The sequence below is a fragment of the Candoia aspera genome, chromosome 9 (genome assembly GCF_035149785.1).
Source record: "Candoia aspera isolate rCanAsp1 chromosome 9, rCanAsp1.hap2, whole genome shotgun sequence".
NCBI lineage: Eukaryota > Metazoa > Chordata > Lepidosauria > Squamata > Boidae > Candoia > Candoia aspera.
This window is the reverse complement of record NC_086161.1, coordinates 23412229-23429762: the sequence shown is the minus strand read 5'-3', so window position 1 is coordinate 23429762 and position 17534 is coordinate 23412229. Positions and strand designations below refer to the sequence as shown.

At 47.9% G+C, this 17534-nt stretch overlaps 1 protein-coding gene across 2 annotated transcripts in view; it reads right to left on the bottom strand.

Moving 5' to 3' along the window:
* The window catches only part of GFPT1 (glutamine--fructose-6-phosphate transaminase 1), a 49180-nt gene continuing 31646 nt past the window's right edge, over positions 1-17534 (bottom strand). For both annotated transcript variants that reach the window (XM_063311504.1, XM_063311505.1), the window contains 7 exons: positions 16481-16601; positions 15094-15251; positions 11207-11321; positions 4678-4805; positions 3526-3693; positions 2351-2512; positions 1-2041 (listed from right to left, as the gene is read on the bottom strand). In XM_063311504.1, the coding sequence (XP_063167574.1) occupies positions 1997-2041; positions 2351-2512; positions 3526-3693; positions 4678-4805; positions 11207-11321; positions 15094-15251; positions 16481-16601 (897 nt within the window). In that variant the 3' untranslated portion in view covers positions 1-1996. The remainder of the gene's footprint in view (positions 2042-2350; positions 2513-3525; positions 3694-4677; positions 4806-11206; positions 11322-15093; positions 15252-16480; positions 16602-17534) is intronic.

Here is a 17534-nt window from a genome sequence, read left to right as displayed (position 1 = left end):
TAACCTCTCTCTATAATAAATTTCCGAACTATCCAGTGTTCACCAGTAACTACAAACTACAACTTCTTTCATAAACGGAAAGCATCATTTTATGGTGAGCTGACCAGGCACGCTGTAAACAGGCGGTCCTTAAATTAGACAGCTTCCAACTAATGGATGCTGGCGGTCATCTTTCCCCTCTACTGCACAGTGAGGGAGGCAGGAGGAAGGTCACCATCTCCCGGTATCACCCCATCAGGATATTTATTTCTCATCCAATAAAAGGGTGCTGAGAACAAGCTGAGAGTCAGCTTACCTCTGCATTCTGACATTTTTAAAATTTCTGTTGAGTCTCTGTGCAACTTGCCTTTTCTCCACTCTAGAAGTACACAAACGAAAGCCTTTTTAATGCCATCTCTGTCCCACTAACTAATGAGAAGTTGAAGAGTGGCATGATTTGGTCAACCTAGATTTTTATTATGTTTGCATCCTCTGCAGATTTCAGAGCTGTATGATCCTTCCTGATGCATCTATTTGGCCAAGAGGCCTATCTTTGGTCCTCTCCTCATATTGTATGTCTTCCCTTCTGCATTATTCCCACTATAGTTATTTTAGAATCGTTTTAGCTCTCTTACTGACCATAGAAGTATCAGCATAATACCCAGAAAAACGGAGGGCTGGTCTAGTTTAAAAGATTGTTCAAAGCAAATCTATTTGGACTGAAAGAAATTCTGTCCATTTCAGATGATCGGAGAGGGATGGGACCTTGAAGTATAAAAGTGTATCCATATTTCACTGAGGCCCTTCCCCAATAAACGTCCAACTCAAAATTTGCAGACATTTTCCCTCTTTTTATCAGGAATGAGAATGCTACACAGAGCAGACCAGAAGGTCTCTCACCTAAAGCATGTTCAGATGGAAAAACAGCTCCCTTGTTCATCCCTACCCCATGGTTAATGTGAATCTTGCTTACATCACAGATGATGGGAAAACCTCCAGGCCTCCATTGCTGGTTACCCAGATTCACTGGAGGACATCTGTTCTGACTCCATTTTTGCCACACACATTCACAGCTCAGGGGAAGCAGGAGGAGGATGAAAGAGCTGCACGGCCAAGGTGCCTGTTCTTGCTCAGCCACACAAATTCAAGACACCTTTTTCCTCACTGCATCTTCAAATGTTGGCGCTTGTCTTTAATGCATTGAAAAAGACGTTCCTTGAAAAATGGAAGTCTACCCTGTCTGGAGAACAGTGAATTCTCCGCTCCTCAGATAAAAATGCCAAGGTTAAGCCGCCCTACAGTCATTTGACTTGGTTCCCATTAAATACTGGGACAGGGCCTTCATCTCAGAAGGACCAGCTATGCAGACCTCTTGTTCTGTTTAGGAACTGGGGTTATTTTCACACCTTTTTGCAAGGCCTAAAGGCGTGGCACCAAACTCCAAAATGCAGGCCTGTGCAATCAAGGTTACACAGCATGGAGTTGGCTGGAAAGCATAAAGCTCACAGAATCAATGCCTTGGGGATCTTTCTGGCAAACTGCACAAATGTGGACTGCTGAAGGGAATGCCAGAGGGCATTGGCCAGCAGAAGCTCTGAAGCCAATAAACCCCACCTGGATTCTCCCGACGGTGGCAAAGGAGCACTTAGGGAAAAGAAGGTGGCCAGTCTCTCAGGCCTTTATCATGTCACTAGCGACTTCATTTCCATCCCTGCAAGAGCTCACCACTCTGAATGTCCTACAGATAACTAGGAAATGATGCAATTTAACTATATAACTGACGAGGATTACAATAACAATTTTTTTTTAAAGGAAAAAACAGTACTCTTGACATCGCTGCCACTGAACAATGCTACCAAGAGAGCTCATGGATTCAACTCCTATCACAAATGCAACAATTATAAAGATTTTTCTACATTGGAAGTAAGAATTGATCAAAGGAGAACGTTTAAAATCAGCATTTTTCGGTACCAAAAGTGGAGGGGAGGGAATCTCTTGCCAACCTTGGCCGAGCATCTCATTCCACGGTGACAGATTTGGCCAAGTTTCTTGGAAAGTCAACCTGAAAGAATGAAAATGATATAAAACCTTTTGAAACCTTTGTCACAGTAGGGATTAAGGATACTTGATGGTTCCTCAACCCTGGCTTAGTTCAGAAGCCATGAACCCCCACTCTTGCATTTAGCCTAGCTGATCCCCAGTAATCTGTCGGATCCACCGAACCCTAACATCATACAGACTGAAGTGCGCTGGGGAGGCATGGAATGTTCTCACGGCCAGCCAGATGTCATACAATTGACCTCCCTGGGCCAGCTGGGAGGAAAAGGCCTTTAGGGACAGGGAGAAAGAGTCCTGAAGAGCTGTAACTTACATCGTAGCCTCTGAGAACCGCAAGATGGAAAGCCAGCAGCTGTAAAGGAATCACACTCAGGATCCCCTGCAGACAGTCCACAGAATGGGGGACCTTGATGGTTCGCTTGTTATTTTTGATGGTCTCAATATCTTCCTTATCACAAATCACAACAGGCCGCCCCTGCAAGGATCCAAGAAAAAAAGAGAGTGGAACGGAGATGTCTTCAGGAACTCAATCTAGCCTCAAAGACTGGCACAGGGGCCACCCATGGGGGCAGGGGTCAAAAAAGTCAAAAGACGTGCCTGCCACCTTGACTTTTTTGACGCCCGCCCCTCCCACGGACACCTTTGCGTGCACACATTTTGCTTAAGGGAACAAAATTAAATTGTTGCAGGAGAAAGTGCTTCTTCACCCATTCACTGTTGGTGCATATTGCCATTTTTCTCAGGGGCTCAAGACCATGTATACAGGTGGTCCTCATTCAACAAAGCTAATTGAGATCGGAAATTCCATCGTTAAGCAACACAGTCCTAAGTCAAAAACCCACGTGACTGCGCCGCTTAGCGATGGCCGTTCTGGCAGTCCCGGTTGCCATGGTTAAGCGAGGACCTCATGTGACTGCAACTTCTGACTTCCTGCCAGCTTCCCCACTGACTTTGCTTCTGGGAAGCCAGCAGGGAAGGTCACAAACTGTGACCACGTGACCACAGGATGCTGCGACGCAATCGCAAGCTGGGCACCGAGCACCCGGATCGCAATCTTGTGACCGCAGGGACACTGCAACAGCCGTAAGTACAAGGTCTGGTTGTAACTACCACTCATTTCGCACTGTTTTAAGTTCGAATGGTTGCTGAACAAGTGGTCATTACACAAGGACTGCCTGTATTATATTCCCTCCTCCAATTTTATCCTCACAAAAGAACCCACTTGGAAATGTTGGGCTGAAAGATTACAGACAAGTCCACAGCCACCAAGAAGCTCCCATGTGGGTCTCCCCCAGCAGAAATAAGCTCCTTCCTCTGTATGAGGGGAGGATCTGCTTTATTTTGTCAGCTGTCTGCCCAGTTTTTCATCAGAAAGCAGGTAATTTCCCAGCTGAAACTGACTTTAAAAATCATTTCCCCACACAGTATTCCCAAGGAAGAAAGACATGGGGAAGCCCTTCCAGCAGTCCCACAGGCCCCTTGGCTCACCTGCCGCGCAATCACTTGCTGTAGCGCGTTCTGGCACTTGGCGTAGGTGTTATCCCTCATGATGATCATGATCACGGGCATGAGCTTATCCACCAGGGCGAGGGGACCGTGCTTCAGTTCCCCAGCCAGGATGCCTTCGGAGTGCATGTAGGTGATCTCTTTGATTTTCTAAGCAGAAGGAGCACTTGGTTAATCTCAGCTGCCTTAGTCGAGAACCAAGGTTTCCCCCCATTCTAGATGTTTCAGGTGGTCTGCTATTCGTGAAGAGGAAGTCGCGTGGGGAGCTCGTGCGCAAAATTCATTGAACAAAAGATGGGCCCCTCCCCTTAGCTTTCTCCCTCCTGAGAAAAAGGGAAACAGCGAAGGAAGAACGCCATGCATGTGTTAAGGTTTCCTCACAGGATCAGCCAAAACCTTTCCTTTTTTCTCCTGCTGAATAGACTTGAACGAGAAAGATCAAAGCAGCCACAGGAAGACCCAGGAGGGTCACGCGCAGAAGACGCCATTGTCTGGACTGTGCCCCACCCCCAACGCTTGGTGAACCGGCCCACCCAGAGGACGCTTCTGGATAAAGCTTGTCCTGCATAAGACCCGTTCTGAAATGAGGGATATCTGGGATGGCTTTCTTATCATTCCAGAAGCAGGGGTGTCTGGAAGGGGAGGGGGTGTCAAAAAAGGTCAAATGGTGATTGCACGGTCAAAGCCTTGCCCTGCGCCGACAACCAATGTAAAAAAGGGGTGGGGCCTGGAGGGCATGGCCACCATCTTGACTCCCACCCCCACCCCACAGATACACCTGCCCAGCTCATCCTTGTATCTGCAAAGCCTCAGGGGAGACTGCAGATAAATTCAGAGGAGGAGCAGTGCTGCTGGGTGCCCACGTCTCAGGTTTTGCTACGAAAGGAAGCATCCTCAGATACAGCCAGCTGCCTGGGCTGAGTTTAAGTCCTTAGCTTGGATTTAAAATCTGTTCACATCCTGGTCTTTAGTGCCCCTACATGGTTCTGGATGTCAGCTTTTGGCAGGCTTTTCTTTCACCCCGCTTTATCTGCCTGCCACAAGGGGTTAGGAGCATCTCTTCCCCCAATTTGTGTAATTGCAACTCTTCATTTTCAAGAAGGTGCAGCTGCAAGAAGGTGCAATGCTACTCACCAGGGCGCCTTCGAGGCACGTTGCATAGTGATAGCCCCGCCCCATAATGAGGACGGACTTCTGGTGGTAGAGCTCCGTGGCCAACTTCTGGATCTCGTCGTCCATGCTCAGCACTTCTTTAATCAAGTCTGTCGAAAGCAGCAAGAGGAGACAATGCTTCAGAAATGGACAACTGACGAGTTACTGAATGTTCAGAGATGTTTGAACATCGCTTTGAAAGGGCCACCGCCTTTACAAAGCTGGAATAAAACACAGCAAAGTAACGGGTGTGTTATAGGCAGAACCTGCAGCCACAGGATTGGGACGCTGGTTTTTAAAACAAGGGCTGGGGATTGCTTTCTTCTGTCTGCAATCCGAGTGAGGGTGCAGATCGCCTTTCTTGGGGTAGCTGTGCCAAAGAGGGGAGACCCAGCACAGAATGGTCCCCCCAAGCCCCTTCGTATGGGGAGTGAACATGCCAGCTTGCCTGAGGCAAGCACTCTTGTAGACAACCAGGCCCCAACCATGTAGGCCCTCATGTGTTACTCCAGGACTTTGAATTACACCTGGAAACAAACTGGCGATCAAGGAAGCTTCTGCAGTATCGGGGTATGATTCTCATTGATATGCAGACAGGTACGTTTTCTTCCAGCTGCAACTTCTGGCTAGACTTCAAGGGCAGTCCCACACTGGGCAAATAACGACCATCCGAGCGTGAGGCAAAGAGGGCAGGGGTGACTGTCGCCATGCCTCCTGCTACAGGGGAGGCCAGAGCCAGTGCACCAGCCAGCGCAGGGCCAAGCCACTTCATCGGTTCTTCCAGCAGGCGCCTCAGGTCCAGGAGAACCCTTGAGTTGCAGACCAGCTACTTCTGGGAGAGTCTAACCCCAACTGGAGCTAAAGGTGGCTTTGCCCTGGATTTAGCAGTCTTCCGAATCAACAGCCAATCCATCTCGCTTAGGCTGTTATTTGCCTTACATCACACCTGGCAGCTCCTTCTCCCCATCCTGATCCTTACAGCCTCCAGTCCCATCTTCAATCTTCAATCAATTTTGTTTCAATCAACAACCAGCACATTGCATAACAATTTAATTTAAAAGGAAAAACAACAGCGTTCAGGCGGGCATCAGCTTCTGCCCCGTTTTCATTGTGGCAACAGAAAATTTAAGTACCATTCAGGTGATGGTTTCATACCTGAGAAGAGCGTTTACGTAAATAATTATCTGTGCTTCCTCCTGACGCAGCAGGAATGAAGTCTAACTATTCCAAATATCCCTACCAAATTTACACTACAGTAGCACATGGTGAACTGTTTCAATCTCTCTGGATCCATGCTTGGCTCCTGGGGTACCTACCCTGCAAAAATAATAGGGTCACCTATCTCAAGGGAAGGTTCTTATCAGATCCCACCCTATTCCAGCCTTCTCCAGTCCAGAGCCTGTCAAGTGTGTCAGGTGTGTTCATAATGTTCATGTGGGACTCCCCTCTCCTCTCCTCTCCTCTCTAGATTCCCAGCTACCTTCCAAAGGGAGAGTCTCTCACTGTCATTCTGCAGAGATGCTGTAATGCTGAAACATCCATAGGAGATATGAAGTTCTAGGATATCCATAGGGACATGAAGTTTTAAGATATCCGTAGGAGACATGAAGTTCTCAGCCTCTTTCAATATGCAGCCTCCACTTGCATGTTGAAGCTCCTCAGCACAAGCTGAGTAGATCAGAATCACCACTGCTGGATAGTGGGGTGGGAAGTGGTAGGCCAGTAGATCCCTCATTCTGTCCTAAATACCCATCTTCCAACTCCCCTTCCCAACTTTTCAGTTCTTGCCCTCTGGTCCAGTCAGGTCCAAAGCGAGTAAAGTTGGGAGAGATTTCCACTACATCAGCTGTGACAGCATCTCCCAAACCAAGCCCCACATGCCTGCTTTCCCAATTCAGTGACTGGCTTTCAGCAACTGCCCCTTCACCCAAGGGAGACTCAGTTAGGAGCAAAGAACGCCTTCTCAAATTCCCTTCCACTCAAATAATTAGCTTCACCTCACTCTCTACCCTTATAAAGGTTGTTGTTGTTTATTCGTTTAGTCGCTTGCGACTTTTCGTGACTTCATGGACCAGCCCACGCCAGAGCTTCCTGTCAGTCGTCAACACTCCCAGCTCCCCCAGGGATGAGTCCGTCACCTCCAGAATATCATCCATCCATCTTGCCCTTGGTCGGCCCCTCTTCCTCTTGCCCTCCACTCTCCCCAGCATCAGCATCTTCTCCAGGGTGTCCTGTCTTCTCATTATGTGGCCAGAGTATTTCAGTTTTGCCTTTAATATCGTTCCCTCAAGTGAGCAGTCTGGCTTTATTTCCTGGAGGATGGACTGGTTGGATCTTCTTGCAGTCCAAGGCACTCTCAGAATTTTCCTCCAACACCACAGTTCCAAAGCATCGATCTTCCTTCTCTCAGCCTTCCTCATGGTCCAGTTCTCGCAGCCATATGTTACTACGGGGAACACCATTGCTTTAACTAGGCGGACCTTTGTTGTCAGTGTGAAGTCTCTGCTCTTGACTATTTTATCGAGATTGGTCATTGCTCTTCTCCCAAGGATTAAGCGTCTTCTGATTTCCTGACTGCAGTCAGCATCTGCAGTCATCTTCGCACCTAGGAATACAAAGTCTTTCACTGCCTCTATGTTTTCTCCCTCTATTTGCCAGTTATCAGTCAAGCTGGTTGCCATAATCTTGGTTTTTTTGAGGTTTAGCTGCAAACCAGCTTTTGCACTTTCTTCTTTCACCTTCATCATAAGGCTCCTCAGTTCCTCTTCACTTTCAGCCATCAAAGTGGTATCATCTGCATATCTGAGATTGTTAATGTTTCTTCCAGCGATTTTAACTCCAGCCTTGGATTCCTCAAGCCCAGCTTGTCGCATGATGTGTTCTGTGTACAAGTTGAATAGGTAGGGTGAGAGTATACAGCCCTGCCGTACTCCTTTCCCAATCTTAAACCAGTCCGTTGTTCCGTGGTCTGTTCTTACTGTAGCTACTTGGTCGTTATACAGATTCTTCAGGAGGCATACAAGATGACTTGGTATCCCCATACCACTAAGAACTTGCCACAATTTGTTATGGTCCACACAGTCAAAGGCTTTAGAATAGTCAATAAAACAGAAATAGATCTTTTTCTGAAACTCCCTGGCTTTTTCCATTATCCAGCGGATATTGGCAATTTAGTTCCTCTGCCTTTTCTAAACCCAGCTTGTACATCTGGCAATTCTCGCTCCATGAACTGTTGAAGTCTACCTTGCAGGATCTTGAGCATTACCTTACTGGCATGTGAAATGAGTGTCACTGTTCGATAGTTTGAACATTCTTTAGTGTTTCCCTTTTTTGGTATGGGGATATAAGTTGATTTTTTCCAGTCTGATGGCCATTCTTGTGTTTTCCAAATTTGCTGGCATATAGCATGCATTACCTTGACAGCATCATCTTGCAAGATTTTGAACAGTTCAGCTGGGATGCCGTCGTCTCCTGCTGCCTTGTTATTAGCAATGCTTCTTAAGGCCCACTCAACCTCACTCTTCAGGATGTCTGGCTCTAGCTCACTGACCACACCGTCAAAGCTATCCCCGATATTGTTATCCTTCCTATACAGGTCTTCTGTATATTCTTGCCACCTTTTCTTGATCTCTTCTTCTTCTGTTAGGTCCTTGCCATCTTTGTTTTTGATCATACCCATTTTGGCCTGGAATTTACCTCCAATGTTTCTAATTTTCTGGAAGAGGTCTCTTGTCCTTCCTATTCTATTGTCTTCTTCCACTTCCACGCGTTGCTTGTTTAAAAATAATTCCTTATCTCTTCTGGCTAACCTCTGGAATTTTGCATTTAATTGGGCATATCTCCCCCTATCTCTGTTGCCTTTTGCTTTCCTTCTTTCTTGGGCTACTTCTAGTGTCTCAGCAGACAGCCATTTTGCCTTCTTGGTTTTCTCTTTCTTTGGGATGTATTTTGTTGCCGCCTCCTGAACAATGTTGCAAACTTCTGTCCATGGTTCTTCCGGGACCCTATCTACTAAGTCCAGTCCCTTAAATCTATTCTTCACCTCCACTGCATATTCCCTAGGAATATTAGTGAGCTCATATCTAGCTGATCTGTGGGTCTTCCCTAATCTCTTTAGTCTGATCCTAAATTGTGCAAGAAGAAGTTCGTGATCTGAACTACAGTCAGCTCCAGGTCTTGTTTTTACCGCCATCTTTGGCTGCAAAGGATGTAGTCAATCTGATTTCGGTGTTGTCGATCTGGTGAAGTCCATGTATAAAGCCGTCTCTTAGGTTGTTGGAAGAGAGTGTTTGTTATGCAGAGTGAGTTGTCTTGGCAAAATTCTATCAGCCTATGTCCTGCTTCGTTTTGTTCACCCAGACCATGCTTACCTGTAATTCCAGGTGTCATTTGACTGCCCACCTTAGCATTCCAGTCTCCCGTGATGAAAATAACGTCTCTTTTAGGTGTGTTGTCCAGTAGGTGCTGCAGATCCTCATAGAACTGCTCTACTTCAGCTTCTTCAGCATCTGTGGTTGGGGCGTATATTTGGATCACTGTGATGTTAGATGGCTTGCCCTGAATTCGAATTGAGATAATTCTATCGTTTTTGGATTGTATCCAAGCACTGCTTTAGCCACTTTACTATTAATTATGAAGGCTACTCCATTTCTTCTGTGGTCCTCTTGTCCACAGTAGTAGATCTGGTGGTCATTTGATGTGAAGTGGCCCATTCCAGTCCATTTCAGTTCACTGACGCCCAGAATGTCTATCTTTAATCTTGACATCTCACCAATAACCACATCCAATTTGCCCTGGCTCATAGATCTTACATTCCAGGTTCCAATGGTGTGTTGATCCTTAGAACATCGGATTCGCCGTTCACCACCAGCACCGTTGGCCGCTAGCCGTCCTTTCGGCTTTGAGCTAGCTGCGTCATCACGTCTGGGGCTAGTTGAACTCATCCTCTGTTCCCAGTAGCATTTTGACCATCTTCCGACCTGGGGGTCTCATCTTCTGATGGTACACCGACATATCTCTGGTTGTGCTGATCCATTTAGTTTTCACGGCAAGAATACTGGGGGGGGTTGCCATTACCTTCCCCAGGGATCGCATTTAGTCTGACCTCTCTGTCACGACCTTCCCGTCTTGGGTGGCCCTTCACGGTTTAGCTCATGGCATCATTGAGGTGCTGAAGCTCCAGCACCACGACAAGGTAATGATCCTTTGCTGAAGTTATAAAGGTTACTGCCCTCCATTTCGTCCTGCTCTTTCCAAACTCTGCAAGTGGGCAATTGCCCCACACACCTATCAGCTGATAGGGCAGTGTTTGAAATAGAGAACATCACTGTTCGTTTGCTCCTGGCTCATAAGACCTGAGCACAGGGTGGAAAGACACTCCTGAAATCTTCCCTGGCAACCAGGGATGGGCAACCTGTGACCCTCCAAATGTTGGTAAATCCCAACTCCCATTGCTTAGCCAACATGGCCAATGGCAAGAAGTAACGGCAATGGCAGTCAACGACAGTGATGGTCCATGTACTGAACACCCCTGCCTAAAACAACATGCTCTGTAATGCGTGAATGTTAAAAGAACCGCACCACCTCATCTACAGCTGTGGCGCAGAGGTCTAACCCCTTAGGCCAGGGTGACCTTTGACCCCGACAGCAGTGGTTCTGAACTGGTGGACCACACCAGCAAGGTCACCATCACTCAGCAAACCATTTTCCAGGGAGCAAAAGGGGGGCGGGGGAGGAATTCTACAAAGAGGATCAGCGCAAAAGACAGTTAATGGGGAATTCATGGCTGCCTGGCACACTGGACCTTTCACAAGGATGCCACAACTGACCGCTGTGTCTTAAAAGATGACGCTGGACACAGAAATAAAGCCAGGGGATGGTCCCCTGGTTGGTCAGTGACAGGGGTGGGCCTCTGGCTCTGGCAGGCTGCCCAGTGGCCTTTGAGTGCAGTGGCTGAAGGGTCTTCTCGCCTTTCCCAGACCAGAACTGGTTAGAAAGATTGCAGCACGACTTTCCCCAATGTAAGAGAGACTGTCCCCCTCCACTCCTCGTCCGGTCCTCTGCCAGCAGCCCTTCAGGATAGGCCAGGTCCAGAAAGAGGCCCAGCCGGGATTCCAGGGATGCTCTTTCTTGGAGTAAGTCCGAAGAACAGATGCCTGACATCCCTTCCAAGTTTCTCTCCGCCCCATCAGACAAAATCAAGGTGGGGTAATTCTGAATCCCTTTCTCACGCTGGATAATCTCTTCTCCGAGGCCCTCCTTAACAGCTCTCCCATCCCTTCCGCAAGGACAGTCCATCTTCCTTGGCTCACCCCTGACTGCGCTGAGAACACACCAGTCTGTTTGCCTCCTCCCACCAAGCTCCCACGTTGGTTGGCTGATTGATCGAAATGTATATAGCATCTCACATACCTATGTGACTCTGGGCGGCTTACAAGTTAAAGCAAAAGGCGAAACTCTTAGGAATAAAATGAAAACAATTAAAACCACCTTACTGGTCCTCCGTACCCACCCGGCAACAACTTGAGGCCCTGCATGATTTCTTTCCTCCGCTCTTGCATGGAGATTCTGTCGTCGCACATCATGAGCGCAAACATCACGAGGGAGACGAACTGGCTTGTATAGGCCTACAGAAAAGGGGAAAACAATGCACCCAATTAAGCAGAACCTCGTAATGCCTTAAAGCAGTTCAGGAGGACTCCCAGGAGTGGTACGTGCCTGAAGGACCAGCCATCTCCTCCATTCTTCATCATCGGGAATGGAGCGATCGTAAGAAGCTAAGCTATGCTGTTATTGTTGTTAGTTAGACTTATCGCCTGCCATTCGTGTGAAGAAAGGTCGTTCAAAGTAAATTAAAAACCTAGCTTAAAAGAGATTAAGACTACCGCTTATAAACATCAATATAACTACAATTTTACTTCACAAGACAGAAAACCAAATGGGAAAACATCAACTTCCTCTCTAGAGACACAGAATGGGGAGCTTGGCCAAGAAGCAGGCCTTTGCGGGGGGGGGGGGGGGGGTTGCTTCAGAAGGGCCCCCTTCCTAGGTCCTAGCACTGCAGAATCCTAGAGGTGGAAGTGGGCAACAATCCAAATTTAAGCATCCCAGAAAAATGGACATGACTCCCCAAAGGGAGGGAGGTCACCATGGCTCTGCATCGGGGGTCCCACTACTTCCGGTTATATATCTCCACACACTGTCAAGAGTATAGGTGGGGGTGGCAGGAAGCCCCTCAGGTTTCCTGCCCACAGCCCCTTTATTGCTTTACAAGCTACCCACACCTTGAATTGATTTTAGAAAGCAACTGGCAACTATTCTTGCTTTACCTCCAGCTACATCTCCATGTTGGGCTAATGTATGCCAGGCATCTCATCCAGGCATTCCCAAAGGCAGTTGCAAGGAAGGAGATGCATTTGGGACTCCTGAGATTGGTCCACATACAGTATTTTAGAGGCTTGGGCATACCTAACACTTTCTAAATCAGACTTTTATAAGGTATGGATGGGCTTGGGAAGAAGATACCATCAGCTCCCCACCTATCAAGAAGATGAAAGAAGAGCAGAAGTGACTTTGAAGGCCCATGCTGTTGGGATGTTGAGGGTGCATCCCTGAGGGGGCAGTGAGAGCTGAATCCAGATTTCTAAGATAGACGTGGCACAATTAAAAAAAACAAAACCCTCCCCTCAGAAGCTCAGAAAACCAAGCCTGCCAAATGTGTGAGGAGGCCAGCCCCCCTGGTCTCTTGCCCCCACCTAAAGACTGGTACCTGTGACTACCCTAACAATAAGGCTTCTGACCCAACAGAGAGAGTGGAGATCCTCTTCAAGAACAAGAGTATCATTCCAGAATTCTTGGAAAAGATGGAAGACAGAATCCCCCAACAGAATAATGCATTGTTACACTGTCCCTTTCACAATTTGCCTTTGGTCTTACACATCCCAGGTTGGTACGATGAATTTTGTGTTAGTTTTCTTTTATCAGAGAAGAAAAAATGGTGGCACGTAATGATGCGAAGCTTGGCACAGCTGCTGTCTCTATTTGCCAAGTGAACTCAAGTTCCCTTGAGTAACGTGTTCATCTCTCCCTCTTTTGGCAACGTTTACATTACTGGTATTTAAATATGCCTTTATTTCCATTTGTTTCTGATCCTTAATTGAAATACATTGGACTACCTGACTGACACATTGGATGAGATCTGCAGATGGGCTAGTGACCAAACAGGGATGAAGGACATCCATAGCATCTTCCAGTCTTCTGACAGGAAGGTCCGTGGGTATGTATGCACAGGTGTGTATGTTGTGCAAACCCTGAATTTGGTTTAGCCCGCTCCCTAGAAAAAGTCTGAAGGGAATAAAGACTCTAACCAGCAGCCCAACGGTTTCTGCATTTTTGCTCTTTTCCCCTTTTCTAGCCAAGTTTGTGCATGAGAAGAGCACGTGGGAGAAGAGAATTAACTGCCTGTCTAAGAACCTGCACTGCAGAGACAAAGGAGAATCTACCCCCCGCCCCAGGATAAAGGTGGACATGTCTCTCTTCTCAAGAGCCTGCTCTTTATTTTGTTCATTTATTTATTTTTCAAATTTATATCACCACCCATCTCCCCCAAAAAGGGGGACTCTGGGTGGTTGAATGGAGAGAACAGGAAATTTTCCTTGCAGGAGGCATGCCAGACTGCAACAAGGAGGAGACCTCCTGCTCGTTAGATCGTTGGAATCGCAAGGCTAATCCAGGGAGAGAGGTTCTCCCTAGAAACCCAGATCCCTCAAGCACCCTCGGTCTCTACTGACACATTTTGGCCTGCAAAGGGCACATCGTCCTTCTGCTCCGTTCCGTTTGTTCCCTTTTCCTCTTTATTGATAGAGACAGCCTTTCTAAGGATTGTTTGAGTTAACTTCCATTTCTTATCCTAGGCAGTGATTCCATCCTCCAGAAATGTAATCTCAACTGGGAAAATAATTCAATGCACAACATCTGTCCATTTTGGGACCTGGCCAACAGGACTGGAACGCCGACAGCACAAAGCCCTGCCACCAAGCCTGAAGTGCGAGCTGACACTGCCCCAAAACACCATCCAGACAATAACCTTCCCCCCACCCCCGGGAGATGTCGAGGGCAGGAGGCTGGTCTTGGGCTGGTCAGGCCCGGATGACAGCCCCTCGCAGATGCAAGTCCTCCGAGACTCCTGCTTCAAGCTGATCAGAATCAAATTGGCTTTGCTCAACTCCTTGGAGATCAGGCAGGGCATAAAATGAGGGAAGAAATGGAGCCTGGACTACATTCTTCTCCAGATAATGAGAGGCGGGGGAACATTCAGCCCCCTCCCTCTGAAGAGGCACGTCTTTTGCCTAGGGGGATGGAGGAGGGGACCGCTGCTCAACTGGCTTAGACTGCTTGGGTTCTGGGGGTCTTCAGTCCTCTGCTCAACCCCTTCCCCTGGGCTGAGTGGGGGGTACCCCTGCCAAGGGAGCCTTTCTGCAGGAAACCCACGGGGAGCGGGGTGGAAACAGAAAGGCCTCCTCCCGTCAGGGCAGGGCAGTTGGCCACAGCCGCCTCCCTCTTTTTCAAGCCCCCAGAGATCTCCGACTCCACCATCAAATGCCAATCCCATTTACCCTTTTTGAGCTGGGAGACACACAACAAATATACAGCAACCCAAACAGATTTAGCCTAATTTTAAAAAAAACCTGCCCGACAAATTAAAAAAAACACTGAAGCCTTGCCAAATGGCTCATTACGGCCTTCGCTCCTCCCTTCAAAAGCCTCTTCTCTCTACCCTCTGGCTTTCAAACGTTACCCAACCTTGGGCGGCCATTGCCCATGGGCACCCAGTTCCCCCAACCCCCCTCCACACAGATCCAGAGGGACTCTGAATTCCTCTTCTGTCCCAGACCTTTGCAGAAGGGAGGAAGGGCCCATCACAGACGCCTCAACACTTGAAACGTCCCTAAGGCCGGACAAGCTAACCAGGGCTTCCTCCTGGCTATTCCCAGAGAACCTACTGGAGATCTGAAGAGAGGGAGGGAGGAAGCTGAGCAGGAGATACAGCCTGTAGCCGGGCGATCTGTGGAAGAAGAATGGTCCATCTGACAGGGAGAATGGAATGGGGCTTGAGTTTGGAGGTGGGAAAGACAGCTTTCAATTTTGGTCCAGCCATAAACTAACTCTATGAGTTACTCTTCTCACCTGTCCTGCCTCACCTGGCCATACATAAAACAGGGGCTTTTTCAGAATGCAGGTGGGGAATAACTAATTCCTGGGACCCCACTCCTCTCCCTAAGAAAAGCAGAAGGGGCCAGAAGCAATCAGCACCAGCGCTTGGAATAAAGATGTTCTAAGATTGGCGCGCCTTCACACCAAGCTCCGTGTCTGCACTCTCTTGATGCCAGGGACCCTCACCTTTGTACTGGCCACCCCAATCTCCGGCCCTGCGTTGATATGCACCCCACAGTCTGTCTCCCGTGAAATGGAGCTCCCAACGGTGTTGGTGATGCCCACGGTGAGGGCTCCCCGCTCCTTGCAGTACCGAAGGGCCATCAGCGTGTCGGCTGTTTCCCCTGCCAAGAGAGAGGGACGTGGTCACAGTCAGGAAGGCGCTCCCACCGGGTGCTGAAGATCTGTTAGTGCAGAAGCCAAATTCCTAACCTCACTAGCAACAGTGGGATATATAGTACCTTGGACCAGGGTTTCTCAACCTTGGCAACTTTAAGACATGGGTGGACTTCAACTCCCAGAATTCCCCAGCCTAGAACTCGAGAACTGTGGTTCAGATCAGGGGCAACTGTAGAGAGAGGGTGTCAAAATCTGCAAGATGCTGGGCACAGCTTTGCATGGGAAGCCCCGTGCGCCCGTACAACAGGAGCAGAATTTCAATTATGCTGCTGCTGCTGCTCCCGTCTTGCAGATCCCTCCTCTTCAGATGTTTTTGGGTTCCATCAGCCTTGGTCAGCCTGGCCCAGAACCAGAGAAGGCGTCAGTCACAATCCATCCATATCAGAGGGCCAAAGGTCCCCTACTGACCATAAAGTTTTTTCTCCCACTCAATATATTCACAGAGCTTTTCTTCTTTGCTTTCAACACTGAACCTTGAATAAGAAATACACTTTGCTCCCATAAAACCTGCATATATCCAACTCCGAGGGGGCTAAACTCACTTTTTTTTTAAATCCGTTCAACTGTGTCCAATTCTCGGAGACTGCCTGGACACGCCCCTGCAGATTTCTTGGCAAGGTTTTTCAGAAGAGGTTTGCTATTGCCTCCTTCCTAGGGCTGAGAGAAAGTGACTGGCCCAGGGTCACCCAGCCGGCTCCGTGCCTAAAGCGGGACTAGAACTCACACCCTCCCGGTTTCTAGCCTGGCGCCTTCACCATCACACCAAACCGGCTCTCACAAAACTCACTATTAGCACAACCTATATGCAAGCCAGGAGTGAAGTGAGTTGCTAAGAATCTGGGTGAACTTTCTTCTCATGTTTTTCTCAACCCGTATCTTGCTCACAGAGGAGGAGAGCCAGTTTGGTCTAGTGGTCAAGGCTCCAGGCTAGAAACCAGGCGACTGAGAGTTCTAGTCCTGCCTCAGGCAGGAAGGCCAGCTGGGCCGCTGTGGGCCAGTCCCTCTCCCTCAGCCCATGACGTCAGGCTAGGGCGACAAGCCGGTCTGTCAGTTCCTGTCACAACCAACAGATCAACATTCGGATGATCCAAAAAAGTGGACCCTGCACCTGTGGGGAAAGTGCTAGGAAGAAAAAGAAAATCTGGCTCACAGAGGCCTCCTGTGGCTGTCCTACCTGACTGGCTGATGAAAAAGCAGACGTCATCTCGGAAGACCGGAGTATTCCTGTCCAAGAAGTCACTGGCCAGCTCCACCATGACAGGCAGTTCAGTCAGTTCCTCCAGCACTTGTCGAGTCTGGGGGAGTGAGGGGAAAGAAGGAACAGAGGAAATCACACATTTCGAATCCTGAAAGGTCCAGCCGCAGGTTCTGGAAGCGAGGCCTGTCCCTGTCCTCAAAGACCACTTTTGTCATTCAAACGTAAATGTAAATGTTGAAGTGTACATCTTGTTGGAATTATCAGGGGTCAACTCAGCATTGTCTCATAAGCATAATGGGGTCTCTCTAGCAAACACATCTCTATTGTGCTTGTGGGATGTCACATGGGTCACCTGATTTCCACCTCCTCCTTCTTCTTGGGCTTGGGGATTAACAGTCTCTGTTACCCTTCTGGCAGACCTGCAAGCAGGAGCTGCTGCAGGATGCAGCCCTCCCCCTACCATCCTCTGCTACCAAAGAACCAGTGATGATTAAATGCTTTCTACTATGAATCTACCCGTATCCAGATCTACTGAATAAAAGTAAGCTATCTCTATTTTTTCTTCATCTAACTACTGTGTGAAGACTGAATTTTTTTCTGAGCGTAATTAAGCTTAATGTGCAAGTTTCTTTTTGGTTCACACTTCTACTCTGCAAGATTGTTGTTAGCTGCTCGGAGTTCTTTTATTAACCTTTAAAAACTCCATCACATCTGTCAGAGAAAGGCAATGTGTCTTTAATTTTTCCTATCCAATGGTCATCCCACCCCACCGCAAATGTCTAAAATCAACAGGTTCAATTCTTACAGACCAAGATTCTTTGGAACGCACATCTAGATAATACCTTTAGACATGCTAGTAAAGCTTCTAAGAGAATGTTTTCTTTTTAATGTGATTTACTGAATTTACCCATTATACCTTAGGCAAATCATTGTTTGCTCTCACACAAGGAAATTCAACTGGAAGTTAAAGCAGGTCAGGCACAAATAAAAGGAGTTTTCATTTGTGTTTGGACAGCATATCTACACCTTG